At 38.7% G+C, this 15,354-nt stretch overlaps 1 protein-coding gene across 14 annotated transcripts in view; it reads right to left on the bottom strand.

Moving 5' to 3' along the window:
- The window catches only part of CADPS2 (calcium dependent secretion activator 2), a 581,803-nt gene that overhangs the window by 52,495 nt on the left and 513,954 nt on the right, over positions 1-15,354 (bottom strand). For 11 of the 14 annotated variants that reach the window (XM_065397474.1, XM_065397480.1, XM_065397476.1 and 8 more), the window contains 2 exons: positions 8,838-8,993; positions 4,511-4,658 (listed from right to left, as the gene is read on the bottom strand). In XM_065397474.1, the coding sequence (XP_065253546.1) occupies positions 4,511-4,658; positions 8,838-8,993 (304 nt within the window). Of the gene's footprint in view, positions 1-3,417; positions 3,433-4,510; positions 4,659-8,837; positions 8,994-15,354 lie in introns of all 14 variants that reach the window. The other 3 variants (XM_065397473.1, XM_065397479.1, XM_065397484.1) reach the window with 1 other exon arrangement.

Raw genomic sequence — 15,354 nt, 5'->3', positions numbered from 1 at the left:
CAGCCCTAAAAATACTTATACTGCACTTGGCCACCTGTGCATTATTGCATTTGGAAAAGAGAGGAATTCTTTCCCAATTCCTGTGATGATGAGTTTACATTTTGAAGCTACACCTAACCACACCTTGTTCAATATTATACTATAATCTTTATTATTTTTTGTTCCATTTATGTGCACTTAAGTATCCTATTTGTTTTTTATTAAACTGCTGAAGCACATTGGACTAATATTTTTATTGTTATCACTGATGAATCCCAAGTCTTTTTCCTTGGAGGGTCTTGGAAATCAATATCCCACCACTTTATGAATTTAAACTACTATTGCCAGTGTGTACTTGTATTACATTTCCTCTGGTCTTTTACGGCCAAGCCACATGAAGTGTTTTAATCCTTCTGGAGTTAATCAGAATCCTTCCTGGATTGTATTAATCAAAATTACCTTGGAGTCATTGACAAAGTTCACCAACTTGCTATCCACCATTAATAAATATATTAAGAAGCATTAGCCTCAATACATGCCACTATTCAGTTTTTCCAGTTTAAGGAATAGTTGAAGAATAATGTCTGCCTTCTTTCCTTTACAAGCATGACAGGGTAATGAGAGTATATAATTTTGGAATATTTAAGAGAGTTTCCCGATCTGTAAATTGATTTTCTGTGAAGCATTCAACAATCTAGTTCAATGGCATTTCCTCTGCTGTTCAAACTAAGCTACACAGAGTGACCAACTCAAGTCTGTATGTTTCTCCCTGCCTGGCTGCAGCTCTCCTCCAGCCGCCTTGGTCCCAGCAATTTCTTCAGCTTGATTCTTCTGTAGCTGTTTATCATTCTCAAAATAAAAATGTTATTAGAGAACGCTGAAAGTCCTACCGAATGTAAGTTACAATGTTTTAAAATAGGTTTAAAACCAATTAACTTCAATAACAAACTATTAAAAGCTGAAAAAGCTCCAGGGCTTGGCTTCATATACAGTGCTTCAGTGGGGCAACTGTACTGGGGCAACTGTGCTGCTGTAGCGCTTTAGTGAAGGCGCTACTATGCTTATGGGAAAGCATCTCCCATCAGCGTAGTTTATCCACTTCCCCAAGAGGCGGTAGCCAGGTCAGCAGGAGAAGTTCTCCTCCTGATATAGTGCTGTCTACACAGGAGGTTAGGTCAGTATAACTATGTCGCTCAGGGGTGTGGATTTTTCACATCTGGCCTCAGATTCTCAAGTGCTTTGTTACAGAAAAAATGTTTCTTTAGGCTCCCAATCATTTGACAGGCTGAAACCACGGACTCTAAGGAGTAGCACCCATTGGACCTCAGTTCAGAAGGACAGAGAAGTGATAGCATTCAGCATCCAACAGCCCCAAGTGGCATCTGATGAGGTTAACAAGTCAAACTTGAAGCTCCTAGAAAAGTGGTAAAAACTGCTAGGAAACACAGCTGTCTTGCTCTAATCCTTTTCCTTTCAACCCATGAAATGGCTATACCCACAGCAGAATGGACTGGGAGTGCTGTTGGAGGACTTGCACTGTAGACTGATATGTAGAAAATATACAAGATTTTAACCACCTGGGTATGACATCACACAAACCCTTTCTAGGAAACTTGCCTACCCATGAATAAGGTATCTGACTATCTGAATGGATGAGCTCTATTTAAACAGAACAGAATGGTTCAGGCCACATCCAAACCATGCCAAACTTCTCCTTGTGGGTTTGAGCAGATAGACAAAAACCAGGGCATGCATTTCTTGACTTATATGGTGAGAATTTCCTGAACTGGAGACTTCTTGAGATGATTTTGAGGACAGCTTCATTTTTATGACAAATCCGAAAAGACACATTATAGGAAAGGGCCGTGATGTCTCCAACTTGTCTGACTGATGTAATCAGAATGAGAGGAAATCTAAAAGAACTGTGGTCACGTGTTTGAAAGGGAGAAAACAGAGAGAATTCGAATCTAATTTAGACTCCAGACAGAGGAACTACATGGTCAAATTTTGGTTTCAGGTGAGATAGTACCCTAACAAAAAGTTGGTAAGGGGTGAATTTAATTCCTCCACCTCCTCTCTGATTACCTTGAGAGTGGCCTTACAAAAATGATTTTCCAGACTGTGATGAAGGACCTTGACTTAGAAGGAAGTAAGAAAACACAGGACAAGGTAAAGGGTGATTTGAAGGTTGAGGAGGACAATACCAAGACCTTAGACACTAGGGTGGGGATATGAGTATTAAGGAGGACACATACTTTCCTATATTTCAAAGGCCTCTTGGGAAAGGGAGAAATGAGATAAATGGATATTAAAAAGTCCTTATTGAGAAAGCATCCATGATATGTGATGATGCCTTGAACTTGTGGAAAAATTTAGGAACTTTTTGGTTTGCCTGGGTGGCAAGATTAAGATTAATTTTTAACTTTCCATGCAGATGCATTGAAATGCCAGGCTCTTGCATACATCCTGAATTCAAAGAAAGGATGCCAAAGAAGCACGAGGTATTCTGGGTTATGCTGAAAACTTGAAGAGCTGTTTTGTATCTTTTCTTGAAGGAAGTCTCATGCTTTCAGAGTAAGAACCCGAGACAGTTCCCTATGCTGCTGCTGAGAGAGGATGATGAAAGGAGGCTGGAGCTCTGGAGATCGCAGTGCCACATGGCAGCAGCACAGAAAGATTTCTGAAGAGCCCCTTGGCAAGGACTGAAGCTCTGATGGCTGTGAGGGTATCTGGCTGGCAGTGCAGGAGGCCCTCTAAGTGTTCCTGCCCTGAGAAGGGAAGTGGAATGGAATAGATGGAGAGAGGGGGGCTGTTTATCTTCTGTGTGAAAGGCCTTCATGGAAGTGTTGCCTTCCCTGAGAAGAAAGTGGGAGGCCTATTCTCAGGACATTGTCTGAACAACAAGTAGGGGTAGAGGTGGACTCACTACTATGGGATGAGGTGAAGAGGGGCTGAAGTCTCTTGGGCTGGCTCTGATGCTATTGGTCTTGTGTTGACATGCTCTTCTGCATCCCCCGAGAGGCGAGGGAGATTCCAAAGCTGTCTGACTCAGTCAGTCTTGAAAGGGCGCAAGAGAGACATCACAACTGTGGCACCAAGAACAAGTCATAGTATCACTGCACGGCCATGCTCAGAGTACTTCTTGCACATTCTTCAGTGTTCTGCTCCAGAAGGATCTGAAGGCATCTGCCTGGAGCGGGGCAGAAGACAAACAGAAGAAATTTCTGGAACCAGCCTGAAGAGAGATTTCAGCTGGATGGGGTGAGAACAAATTTGGCATCTGGTGACTGATCACTGCCTAGCAAGTTCAAACAGCAGAGGAAATCCCTCCGGTCCACGTTGTTGAATGAGCAGGAGCAGCAATAGGTAGTTTATAACAAGCAATGAACATAGACAATTCACAAAGAATAAGCAGTTTCTAAAATGAAAGGCACTTACCCACTGACCAGCAAACTGGATCAAATCATGGAAAATCAAAGTAGAAAAAGCAGATGACGGGGAAGAACAGGAAAATGGAAAATTAATTATGGCTAAAATGCTAACTTAAGTAGATGAGCTAAGGAAATGAGGAGCACACCCACAAAGACAACACAAAAGGGCAATCAACAGAAATGATATGGCCGAATAAAATAAAAATAAAACTGCCTGTATCAATGGTGTGATAAATATATTTCTGCACAAGGCAGGAATAATTGTCGGTGTCAAATTCTGACAATTGGTTTCCCTCCCCCACCAAAACCCAAACAAACAAAACTACATCACCACCACCACACATGTACATCAACACTGCAAAAGCAATATTAATTGTGCACCAGTATTCTGGATGACCTAGAGACCACTATCACCCCTCACCACTGCACAGATTATTCCTGACAGGAGTGGGAGTATTCTATATTCAAATGGAAGATGGGGCAGTAGCGAAGTATGGATGTATATCCACTCAAAAAGCATGGGCCATTGCCCCACCGTAGAGTCTCTCTCTACAGCCCAATTTGTACAGCACCCAAACAATGGCCTCAACACAGGTTCTGGAAGAGCAAAAATTAAAGGTTAATAATTGTACTCGATGATTTCTCTCCTCTAGTTAAAATTTTTCGAGTGTACATGTAGGTGCAAATGCCAACCAGAGCATTAAAGGAACCAATTAAATATAAATCTAATCAGATGAACAGTTTACTGTAAAGACCGATGCTTTGGCTCAGTTGTGCTATTAAGACACTGTAATAAGCCAGGGTGGTTCTCAGATGCAACTCAGGAGAAGCTCTGGGACAGATAGTGCAAAATCCCTCCTGGTGTCCCCCTGAACACAGAAATTATGGGCATTCCTCTGTCCATTTGGATGGAATAATGGGGGGCGGTTTGCACCCTCATTGATACTCAGATACTTACATAGACAAAATTAAAACTATGTGACACATTTCAGAAGACAAAATTCACTAAAAAAAATCAAAGCTATTTTAACCAATCTAGTAAAGACAGTCCACAGTGCTAGGCACCCCTGATTAATCTAAACATACACAATTCCACTTACCTCTTGCCCACCATCCAGAATGCAGAGTTTAGCAGTTTGCTTTTTGGCATCGACTAAAACGTTAAACATCGTACACACAGACGCAGGAATGCGCAAGTCCATTGATTTGTTTGTCTTTTGCAGCTTGAGTTCAAATGCAATTCTTGTTCTATTTATTTAAACATGAATTCACAACATGAAAGTCTGTCATAATTCCAGACAACTGATGTGTAAAAGCAAAACACTAAATGTGTTAATTTAAAAATTAAGTCTGAGCACCAGGTGGAATCATGTAGGAACACAATACTAGAAGCAATAGAGTAAAATATTCATCTGTTCAGTAGAACATGACAGTGACAGTAATCTCAAGGTTCTGCTTTGATTTAGCTAAATAATGACCAGTGGCAAAAACATAATATATTTAACAATATGCTTCCTAATCCATTATCTGTGAACAATTTTCAAGCAGTAAAAATATAAAGCTCAAAGAAATATTTAGATCTTCTGCATTAAAACATAACAGTTCATCTATCATGTTAGGATCCCACTTCTAATACATATGACTCAAAAATTCTCTGATAGATTTAATTAAAAAAAGACAATCTTTAATAAAGAAAAAAGTGAGTTAAATTATTTCCTTTCATATTAAAACAAAGATAGATACACAAAGATCTGGCTCTCTTCTCATGCTGGTATAAATCAGGAGCATCATCACTGCAGTCAATAGAGTTACATCAGAGAAAATTTACATCAGAAGCAGGCCTATATTATACGAATGTAAAAACACAGCTAAATCAAACATCTATGCTACTAGAGAAATATAATTCTTATAATCATTAAAACAGTTTATATAAATCAGCCTAAAAGTTTCAATTAGTCTCTCCCCAAAAAACTTTCCTCGTATGATTCTCCATTTGATTTGAGAGAGTGACAAGATTTCTCATGTGTCAGCTGCAATATTATTGCTGTTTTGGGACCATTTACGGGTGCCTTGCACATGGAAACTTATGCTGAGGTCAAACTTTAAATAGCTGAATTAGAATGTTCCCTATGGTGGGCATATAGAGGGCTACTGAATAATGTGCCTACCCCACTGGATATGAATTTACTGAAGAATGGCAGCAATGCCCCAGTACTTCGCTACTATTACCTGATCCAGATCTGATTTGCTATAAAAATGCTTTTCTTTAAAGTTCTAAATATAGTAGGCCTAACTTGCTTAGAAACAGCTTTCCAGATATATCTTGTTGGAATAAACAGATGACAAATTCATTCATACAACAGTATTTTCTGTGGGATTGTTCACAATACCCCTCTTATATATATATCTGGTGGCCTGTCTGGGTCCATAAAAGCCTTGTGAAGCAGCTGACATTGGTCAAATGACATTTGTTGGAGTTGGCAGTGAGTAAAAATAATTTCCCTGGTACAGTGACCTATGACACTATGACACTTTTCTCCAATGACACTAGAGCTTGAAGTATTTTCTACCCATAGTAGGTTCTTAGGCATTCTGTAGGTTCCATGCTCTTTAACCAGCAAGCCACAATTTCACATTGGCAGTCAATAATCTTGAACCACCTGCACTTTGTGGTGGAACATTTTTTCAAGACCACAGATGTACAGAAGCTGGTCATGTTACGTATTTGCAGTGTCAAAAGATTTCTCCTCTACCAAGAATTTCTGATTGCAAATCTTCTAAGAGTTGATTTTTAGTTAGATACAGAAGGAGTGATAAGTGAAACAATTTTCTTTTAATCTCCGGTTCCTTCTTGTCAAACAAGACTAGACATATGGTTTTAAAACTTCTATCACTTTGAAGGCAGTAACAGACTTAAAAATTGGCCGCAAAAAAAGTTTATTTTCAAATGGGGGTTTTCAAGCTGCAGCCACAAAATTTGAATCTGGGCTGATTTCACATGAGAACCTTCATACTTCTGTCTGAAAAATCAGTAACTGAACACAGAAATAGGTACGTGAGCTAGTGATTGTTAATTTGCCACTCTAAATACCAATTTGTGCAAACTATTGTACAGGAACAGCTTAGGCTTTTGAAATCTCAACCACTATGGTCAGCACTAAGAGCTGGTCAATATTTTTCAAATGATTTTTTTTAAATTGAAAAATTGCCTTTTTTGGAAAGGAAAATTTTTCATGAAGAATTGCTGATCTATCTTGTCAAAAATGTTGTTTTTCATAAACATTCAGGCTTTTTTTTTAAAACAACATTTTTATTGAGAACATCAGAAAAATGGTTATAAATTTTTTTTGTTTACAGAAAAATTGGGTTTCAATTAACAAAAATGTCAACAACCATTTTGATGTTATCGCTGATTTTTTTTAGAAATATTAAAAATATGTCAAATTTTGATAAAATCAGAAATGGGTCCTTTTCAAATACACCTAAATGAAAACAACTTTGACATTTTAATTTTTTAAATGAAATTAGGCTTTTGTTTTTCAGCCCAGCTCTAGTTATATATATCTAGATAGTTATAATAACTTATCAAAGTTATATATAACTCATAACAATATAATGCATGAACAATATCTAGCTTATGCTTACATAGATTATGCTTGTGCTTTAAGATGCCTGAAGTCATATTCTGTAGATACTTTAGCAAGTTTGAAAAGTACTTGCACTTTTCTATCACTTTGAAGTGTACATCTCAGTGCAATCTGCCATCAATACAGCATTTGGCACCTCACTTGACTTTGATAATATGCAGATCCATCTTTATTAGGACTTTTGGGTGGCCTTCAAAAAGTATTTCTCAACCTTCTTCCATAAACATATATACTGGACCACTGTGATCTTGCCGCTATGTAGCATTAGAGCCTTAGGATTCAATTCAGAGGAAGGTCAGCAAGATAATTTATTAGGACAGACTCAAACTACAACCCAGATCTGCAAGGGATCTGTGTACATCCTAGTGAATTTCAGCACTTATATAATTGTGTTTTACAAACATTGGCTATTTAGTCATTATAACCCCCAGGTGATGCATCTTAGTATTATTATCCTAATTCTACAGATGGGGATACTGAGGTGGAGAGGTCACATGGTTCGATGAAAGCCACACAGTCAATGTCAGAACCAAGACTGCAATGCAGAAGTCTCTTGCTCTCAGACCTGTGAGTAGTAGTCTACAAAACAATAGTGCCTTTTATACTTTGTAGCCACCCCTCCTAGAGACCCACTAACTACTCATCAGAATAGCCATTCAAGTAGCCAACAGGAGCCGAGAGAGACTGTAGCTGACCAAGTGCTATTAGCAGTATCCCGGGTGGGCACAGGCCCCCTACAGCTTTAAATTGGCATAGGGTCACCCACAAAATTGAAGAATATGTGAATATGGGTTTCAAGAATCCCAAAGCTAGGCCTAGTTATATGTATGATCATTGATAAGTCATGAATAACCTGTAATATTCAGTAAAAATCCCGGTGACAAACTTTCATCCCAGTGATTGGTTTACATTAATTTATGTTTACAAGTTCAAACCTACCTTTGAAAGGAAAAGGGCCAGAAACTCACTTTCAAAAACAAACACCCAACTGATAATAGCTTTATGCTTCAAGGTCAAAAGTAGGAGATGGGATCTGTGGTCTTTGCAGGCTCCCAAAATAGCTCTATTATTTATTATTTGTTTTATCATAATGCTTAGAGTCCCACTCGTAGATCAGGACCCCATTGTGTTCGGCGCTGTAAAAAAACTCCACAGGAAAAAAAAGCCTTGCCCTGGCCCAAAGGTTACAATCTAAGTATGAAACAAGAGACACCAGATGGATACAGACAGATATGGGTTGGAGTGGGTACAATGAACCAATGAGGCAATTTGGTCAGTGCGATAGACAGCGGTCTCAGCACATCATTGTCAAGCTTTCTGTAGGGATCATGGGAAAGGAGGATTTTAAAGGAGGATAATGAGGTGGCTTTGTGGCTATTTGTGGGGAATGCCTCCCAAGCATGACAGGTAATATGGGAGAAAGCACAAAAGGTACTTGTATGAAAATCAAAGAAGCGGGTGACAGAGGCTGGTATCATGGATCGAATGGAGGTGGGATTTAACATCTCAATAGTGAATGACAGACAATAGGTAAGGTAGGGACAGGACGCTGAGGACCTTAAAAGTGAAGGCAAGCAGCTTATGTTTGATACGATAGAGAAGAGGGAGTAAATGAGAGATACAAAGAAATGAGTGACATGGTCAAAGAGATGGGGTAGGATTTTTGCAGCAGCGTTCTAAATGGATATCACACATCTAGATGTTCTCATTAACATTTCCTAGATGTTCATTTCCAAATGTGTTACAACTTTTAACAGACAATTTCAAAATATAACTGTACCTTTTGACGCAGGCCTCTATCATATCACTGGCCATAAGTTTAAGTCTCTGCTCTAAATGATGGGCAAATTCTGGTTCTGGCCAGTGCAGATCGAAAACAAACATCTGGAGTGCATCAAGTTTCCAGAAAAGATCTTCCGATGTAGCTGAACCATTGCTATTAAGAAAAACAGAAGATACGTTTATAGGACATATGAAAAAAAAACACAGAATTACTTGCAGAAGTAGAGTCCTCCCCTCCTTCCAGTTCACTTCCCACACGCAGCTCCCACAACACAGTTGGGTGTTGCTCCAAGAGTATTACAGTGGTTGTGGAAGTCCTGTCCTTTTGATTTAATATGACTTCCCTAGGGGGTAAGCAAGTAGATCTGTTCAACCCTTGTATCATGGAGGTGGGAGAGGGAAGTGAAGCAACCCAAATTCAAGAGAAGAGAGGAAAAATATTGGCAGAAGGGGTTTTATTTAAGAAAGAACTTTTTCGCGACAGTGAACACTTTGCACATAGATTTGCTTGCTCTCACAGCACAGGTGGGTAAACCTCCCATAGTACTGAAGAAGTATAGTGTAGTAGGAGAGCCACACACAGACGGATACTCTCTTGACACATGCAGATTAACTCCCACTGAGAGAAGTAGTACAGAAGATCTCCAAAACAAGGAAAAACAGAACTCACATTAATGTCAATAAACTTAACATGAGCAGAACAAAAGAAGAAAACGTCCCTATGTCATTTGCGGTTGCCACAATTTTAAAACTCTCCCTCCTGACCAACTCATACATTTTAATAGATACATCTGCTCATCATTAATTACAGTGATATCATTACAATATTCAGCCGGAATGAACTCCTTCAAGTGTGCTAATAATGTGCCTATACTCCAAAGCCTGAACTGCTGTACTGAGGGTCCTAATGCTAGCCACATTAACATTCCAAGTAACAGATTTCAACATACTTCAGAAGCAAAAGTGATAAAAATTTAGCATAGCAGCCTTGACTCTGCATTTTAATTTATAAGTATTGCCATTTTCTTTCCTATATTCTCATGACAAAAGGCCATCATCATGAAGGGGCTGACTGACTCATTCAGTGGGAGTTGAGGGCAATGGGAGTTGAGAGTACTTAGGACGGAGCAGGATCAGGGCCAAAGAAATTAGAGATGGAAAAGGCCTACAATATCTCTCTAATAATGTTGGATTGTTACCTACAGTAATTTGCTAGTGGCCCTGACTTCTCCAATTTTAAATGACCCAAGTTTTGATGCTTCCCCACGTTCCTTACATTGATAGTCCACAGTCTAGTAGATTTCACCATCAGGGAGACTCATGGTATTTTGCCTACATGTTCCTGTTTACTGATATCCAATAACTCTTAGTTATACTTCCCTGTTACACGCTTGAAATAGAACAACCAGACCTCAAGAGATAGAAAATCTATTGGGCTGACTAGGTTCCATCCTCATCCCCATCTTGTGTGTGTATGTTGCCTGTTCAGATTGCAAGCATTTCGAGGCAAAGACCCTGCCTTTGTACTGAACATAAAGCACTTATTTACACAGTGGCAACAGTTTTTTAATACAAGAAAAATAATAGTCCACTGTCCTGCTAGGATAGGATTCTTCCTTACAGACTAATGAAATAACTTTACATGGTTATCACATATCTCCCATATCCCTTGGTAGTGAGTTTTGCGCTTATATATGTTACATTATATACAAACTTAGACCACAAAATAAGATAGTCAACTGGTATGGATGAGAAAGATGGAGAGAAAGTGTACTAACTAAAAAACAAGATGCGTGTGTGCATAAATACACTAATATATTTTCATACAAAGTCTCAATGTATATTGACTTTGATGAGAGTGCCTATCTGAAAGTAAAACACATTTATTTACCAAATGTGATAATCACTTCTTTCTATTTGATCTGCAGGGATTTTATGCATTTTAATTTTGTTCTCTTTAAATCATATTTCTGCTTAACAGGACTCCAAACTAAATGGAATCCTCTAAGACTCAGGAGGAATCATGTGCTCTCAAATATTGTCAATGTATTCTTATGCACGTTCACTCCCTGGTGTCCACTTAAACTGGTTTCATTACACAGCCAAATAAGGTTTTACAATTATAATAATTATAATAATAGCCATTGGTTCTTGAAATTTGAGAGGAGCGCCGTAATAAACATTTCTTGTTTTTTATATGCTTCTGAGCCACCACTCTTATTTATTATTTAGTTATATATTGCACAACGACATCCGGAACTATTTTTCTTAAAGATATAGACTAATATTGTATACTACTGACATAAAAGGAGCTGTGACAACAGAAAGAAATAGTGTATTCCAAAACCACACATCTGTCATTTGATTATTACTATTACAGTAAATTACTCTGGAGGATTATGATTTTACAGTGACAGACTAAGATTATTTGTACATGGTATATACTTTATTTGGGCTTGATCCTGCACTCTGATCTTAATCCAGTAAAGCACTTGGTCCAGTAAATCAGGACATACCTGCTTAAAGTCAAGAACATTCTTAAATGGATTTGCAATTTATACACTGGGATCTAATACTGCTGGATCAGATTAAGATTCAAGGAATTGTAACCAGCTCCTTGAGGCTCCTCCCCAGGGCCGGCTCCAGGATTTTTGCCGCCCCAAGCAGCAAAAAGAAAAAAAGTGGGGAAAAAAAAAAAAAAAAAAAAGCCGCGATCGCGATCTGCTCTACCGCCACCGCTTCAGTCTTCGGCGGCAATTCGGCGGCGGGTCCTTCGCTCCCAGAGGGAGTGAGGGACCCGCCGCCGAATTGCCGCAGAAGAGCCGGACATGCCGCCCCTCTCCGTTGGCCGCCCCAAGCACCTGCTTGCTGGGCTGGTGCCTGGAGCCGGCCCTGCTCCTCCCTTTTCCTGCACCAGGCATATCTTGGTGTAGGAGAAAAGAATTAATTGTTATTATGTAGTGAATTGACTGAGCTCTGTACATAGGAAAAACTCCACAAAACAATGACTCACATACTGAGAGTCAAATTCATTGCTAGCGTAAGAAGTGGCCCTAACTCCACGGGATTGTCACTGCTTCTGCCAATGGTGATGTTTACAGTGACTGTGGAACATCTATTACATATGTAACAGAGAAAATAATTTAGAAATGGAACATTGGTATAATCAAAACAAGCCATAAATCTAACTTAAAAGCTAGGTTCAAAACTTGTAAAAGTATAAAGATTCAAAACGGAAAGGAAATAAAAATTAGATTTAGAGTAACAAATTTTAATTAACTAGTAGATTGTAAGAAAAACTCCCATTCTGGTTAATTAAAAGCTTTTACCTCCCCTTCCCCCAAACACACTGTCCCAGCCCTCTCAACCTTTCAGCATGTTTTCCTTAGCTGAATCTGATGATAATTCACAGTGCTCTGCACGTCTAGCCAAGGTGTCCTCTGAGTTAACTTCTCATGGGACCAATCAAGCAAAATACTGACTACTACACACAGCACTTTACTCTCTTAATATCTCCCTAACCTTAACATGCAATGCCCCAAATGTACCATTAAATTAGAGGACCAGCAAAAACAACCGAAAACACAGTAATGATGTTCTTGTGACAGTGTAATGATAGAGAAGAGTACACATTTAGTGTTCCTAGCCACACATTAAAGAAAAAAAACAAACTTGTCAATGGAAATAGCAGCAGAACATCTATAGTGATTTAACACGGCCTGTATACAAAGTTTTATGGCATATTTAAAAGGTAATGCTCAAAAAAGTAAACGTAAATTATTAGTCAGAGAGGAAAATAATATTAATATCGATGACCCCACTTCAGCAAAGCACTTAAGCACACGCTTAACCATAACTACATGCTTAAGCCCATCCTTATTCAGCTAAGCATTTAGGCAAGTGCTTAACTGCTTTGTTAAAAGGGATGGACTTAAACATGTGCTTCAGTGCTTTGCTGAATTGGGAACAACAGCTTTACTACCAGGACTTGGATGTTAGCAATGTATGCTAGAATATGAAACCCTTTCTTGTCACTTCACAAAACAAAAAGGCTATGGTCAACTAGATAGATGACTTGACATTCTTAGAAAGTATTTAAATATAACTCAGTTAAATCATAGTTTCTGATATGTTTTAGCTCCTCATTGTATAATAAAATCTCCAGCCACTGAAAACGATTAACTGTAAAAATGGCCAGCTTTTGTAATAATTATAAAGGAATTAATCCAAAAATGTGATCTGAATTCCACTGAATGCCTGCCATCTAAAATTTTGAATGCAGCATTTTTTAAAGGAATTTCATTTCCATATCAGCCATCAATGGATTAGAAAGATAACATCAATCACTGGTTTCTGAAAGGCATACAAAAAGGACTTCACACCCCAGATGATGTCCCAGCAGACACTGCTTTTACTAGAATGTGCCATGGCACCAGATGGGGGTGGGTATGCCCCACAAGTGGGAATACACATACAGAGGCCACAGTGAAGAACATATTATTTAATGTAACTTGCTCTCTCTCAAACACATCTGAGCCACTTATCTTGAAACTGAATATTCTAAATTAACTCATGCCCTTACAAAGAACAATGGTACCAGGGGTAGAAGGAACAGTGGCTGGCTCGCAGGCAGCTGTGCAGCCAGCCCTGGAAGCATACTGAAGCTGCTAAGCAAGATGTCTCAGTGAGCTTGTACAATGCCTGGTGGGCTGTTTGTTACTGTTCCTTTCAGCAGAAGCGGCACTCTAGCTACTGCCTGCAAGCACTTGTACTAGCTGAATGCAGCCCTTGTGAACTGGGTGTGTGAGTTGGCATGTTATTCATACTTTGCTGAGCACTCTTGTGCGTCATTGTGTTAACTACCCGGAGATATTACAAATAGGAGGACGCTCCTTTATAACCTTTTCAAATACTTACACACTGGTGCAGCCGATGACAGAATTGGCCCTATGGCACTTGTACATATTTAATAACACTCCCTCTCTCACTCATTTTTATTACAAAGATGACGCAAAATTATAAATACACAAACAGACAAATTACATTAAAAGGACATTATTAAGGTTGCAAAGTCAAACAATCAGAAGTTAGGAAATGCCAGAATTAGGATTCCTGGGCAAAGGCTTACAATGTGACTAAATTTGGGTGAGTTTCCATGGGGATGGCAAAAGACACATCCCTGACACCAAGGTCACCCCCTGCCAAATTACAAGTTCCTGCTTTAAAGTCTGAAGGCGCTACAACTGCTTGAAGAAAAGATCAGAATTTTTTTAACATGGGCAAAACAACGTATCAGCCCCTTCCCTCATTCTCAGAATGGCTGAACCCTCCCTTTTGGCTGAAATTTTCTGAAGAAATTTAGCCTGATGCAGACAACCAACATGGAAACTTTCAACCCAGTCAGTTAAAGTTGGCAAAAGTTATAAGAAACTAAAGACAGGATCTTATAATAGGAAGTGTTCGGCAACCCTACTAATAGTCAGTGCTACCAGCCCTGCATATAATACCACCATTCCTTAATATCTGTAATTTGGGGAGCCTACTATATATTTTCCCATGGTAAAAACATCTGTGTGTAAAAACCTCCACATATGTAAAATGTAAATTAAAATTCATTTTTACGGGGCAGAAGTGCTTAAGTTCAGATTGTTAGAAGACCACAGTTAAGAACATTAAGTCTCAAGGAAGTGTAAAGTGTGGAGGATACTGTTTAAGACAGTAACCTTCACAGGATAGGAATAAGCAGGTAGGAAGAGTTTTGATTCAAAGCTGGAATAATGATTTATAAAGGCAAAAATATGCAGGTGCAAACTTGTAGTGTTACAGTCAAAACAAAGGGTGTAAAAGCCTAAGGATGAGGAGGAAAAAGGTTGACAATTCCTTAAGGGAGCCAGAAAGAACAAATTCCATTACAGCTAATGAACAAATGCCAAAAGTCTGGAGACACATTACTCAATACACTTGGCTACATAATTCTTAGCACAAACACAGAACTTCACGTGTGATAATGGATTTCAGCATTTGCTTGTAGAAAGAAAAAAAAGCTTGTTTTCCAAAACATTAAATTATCTTTCGCTTTAAAGGATATTGTCAAGATTAGTTTCCAAAATTTAAAAATATTTTCTGTTGTTGCTTCTACTAAACCCCCTCTTTTGGAAACTTATAACTGAAACATGTTTCTTTACCCAAAACTATTTTCCTCAACGGTGCATGCACATCCATAAACAGGTAGACACACAGAACTTCCATATGTTATTGTGGGATTGCTCAACTCGGCATGGGCTACTGGCTCCATTAAAATAAAAAACAGAAGCGTGGTGAAAAAAAACAACACAAAAAGAAACTAATGTAGGTCAAATTTTGGGCCTACTAATCTTTACAGTTTCCCTCTAAGATTAAGAATTTAAATCTAACAGGAATCTTGCAAACAATTGTTGAAATTGTTTTCTGAACCATTTTGCACATGCAATGAATTAGTCACATTCATGCGAAAACATGAAGAGCTATTGTAGTTT

Source organism: Emys orbicularis, chromosome 1, assembly GCF_028017835.1.
Source record: "Emys orbicularis isolate rEmyOrb1 chromosome 1, rEmyOrb1.hap1, whole genome shotgun sequence".
In the NCBI taxonomy this organism is placed as follows: domain Eukaryota; kingdom Metazoa; phylum Chordata; order Testudines; family Emydidae; genus Emys; species Emys orbicularis.
Note: the sequence above shows the minus strand (reverse complement) of the source record. Positions and strands in the feature narration are given on the sequence as shown.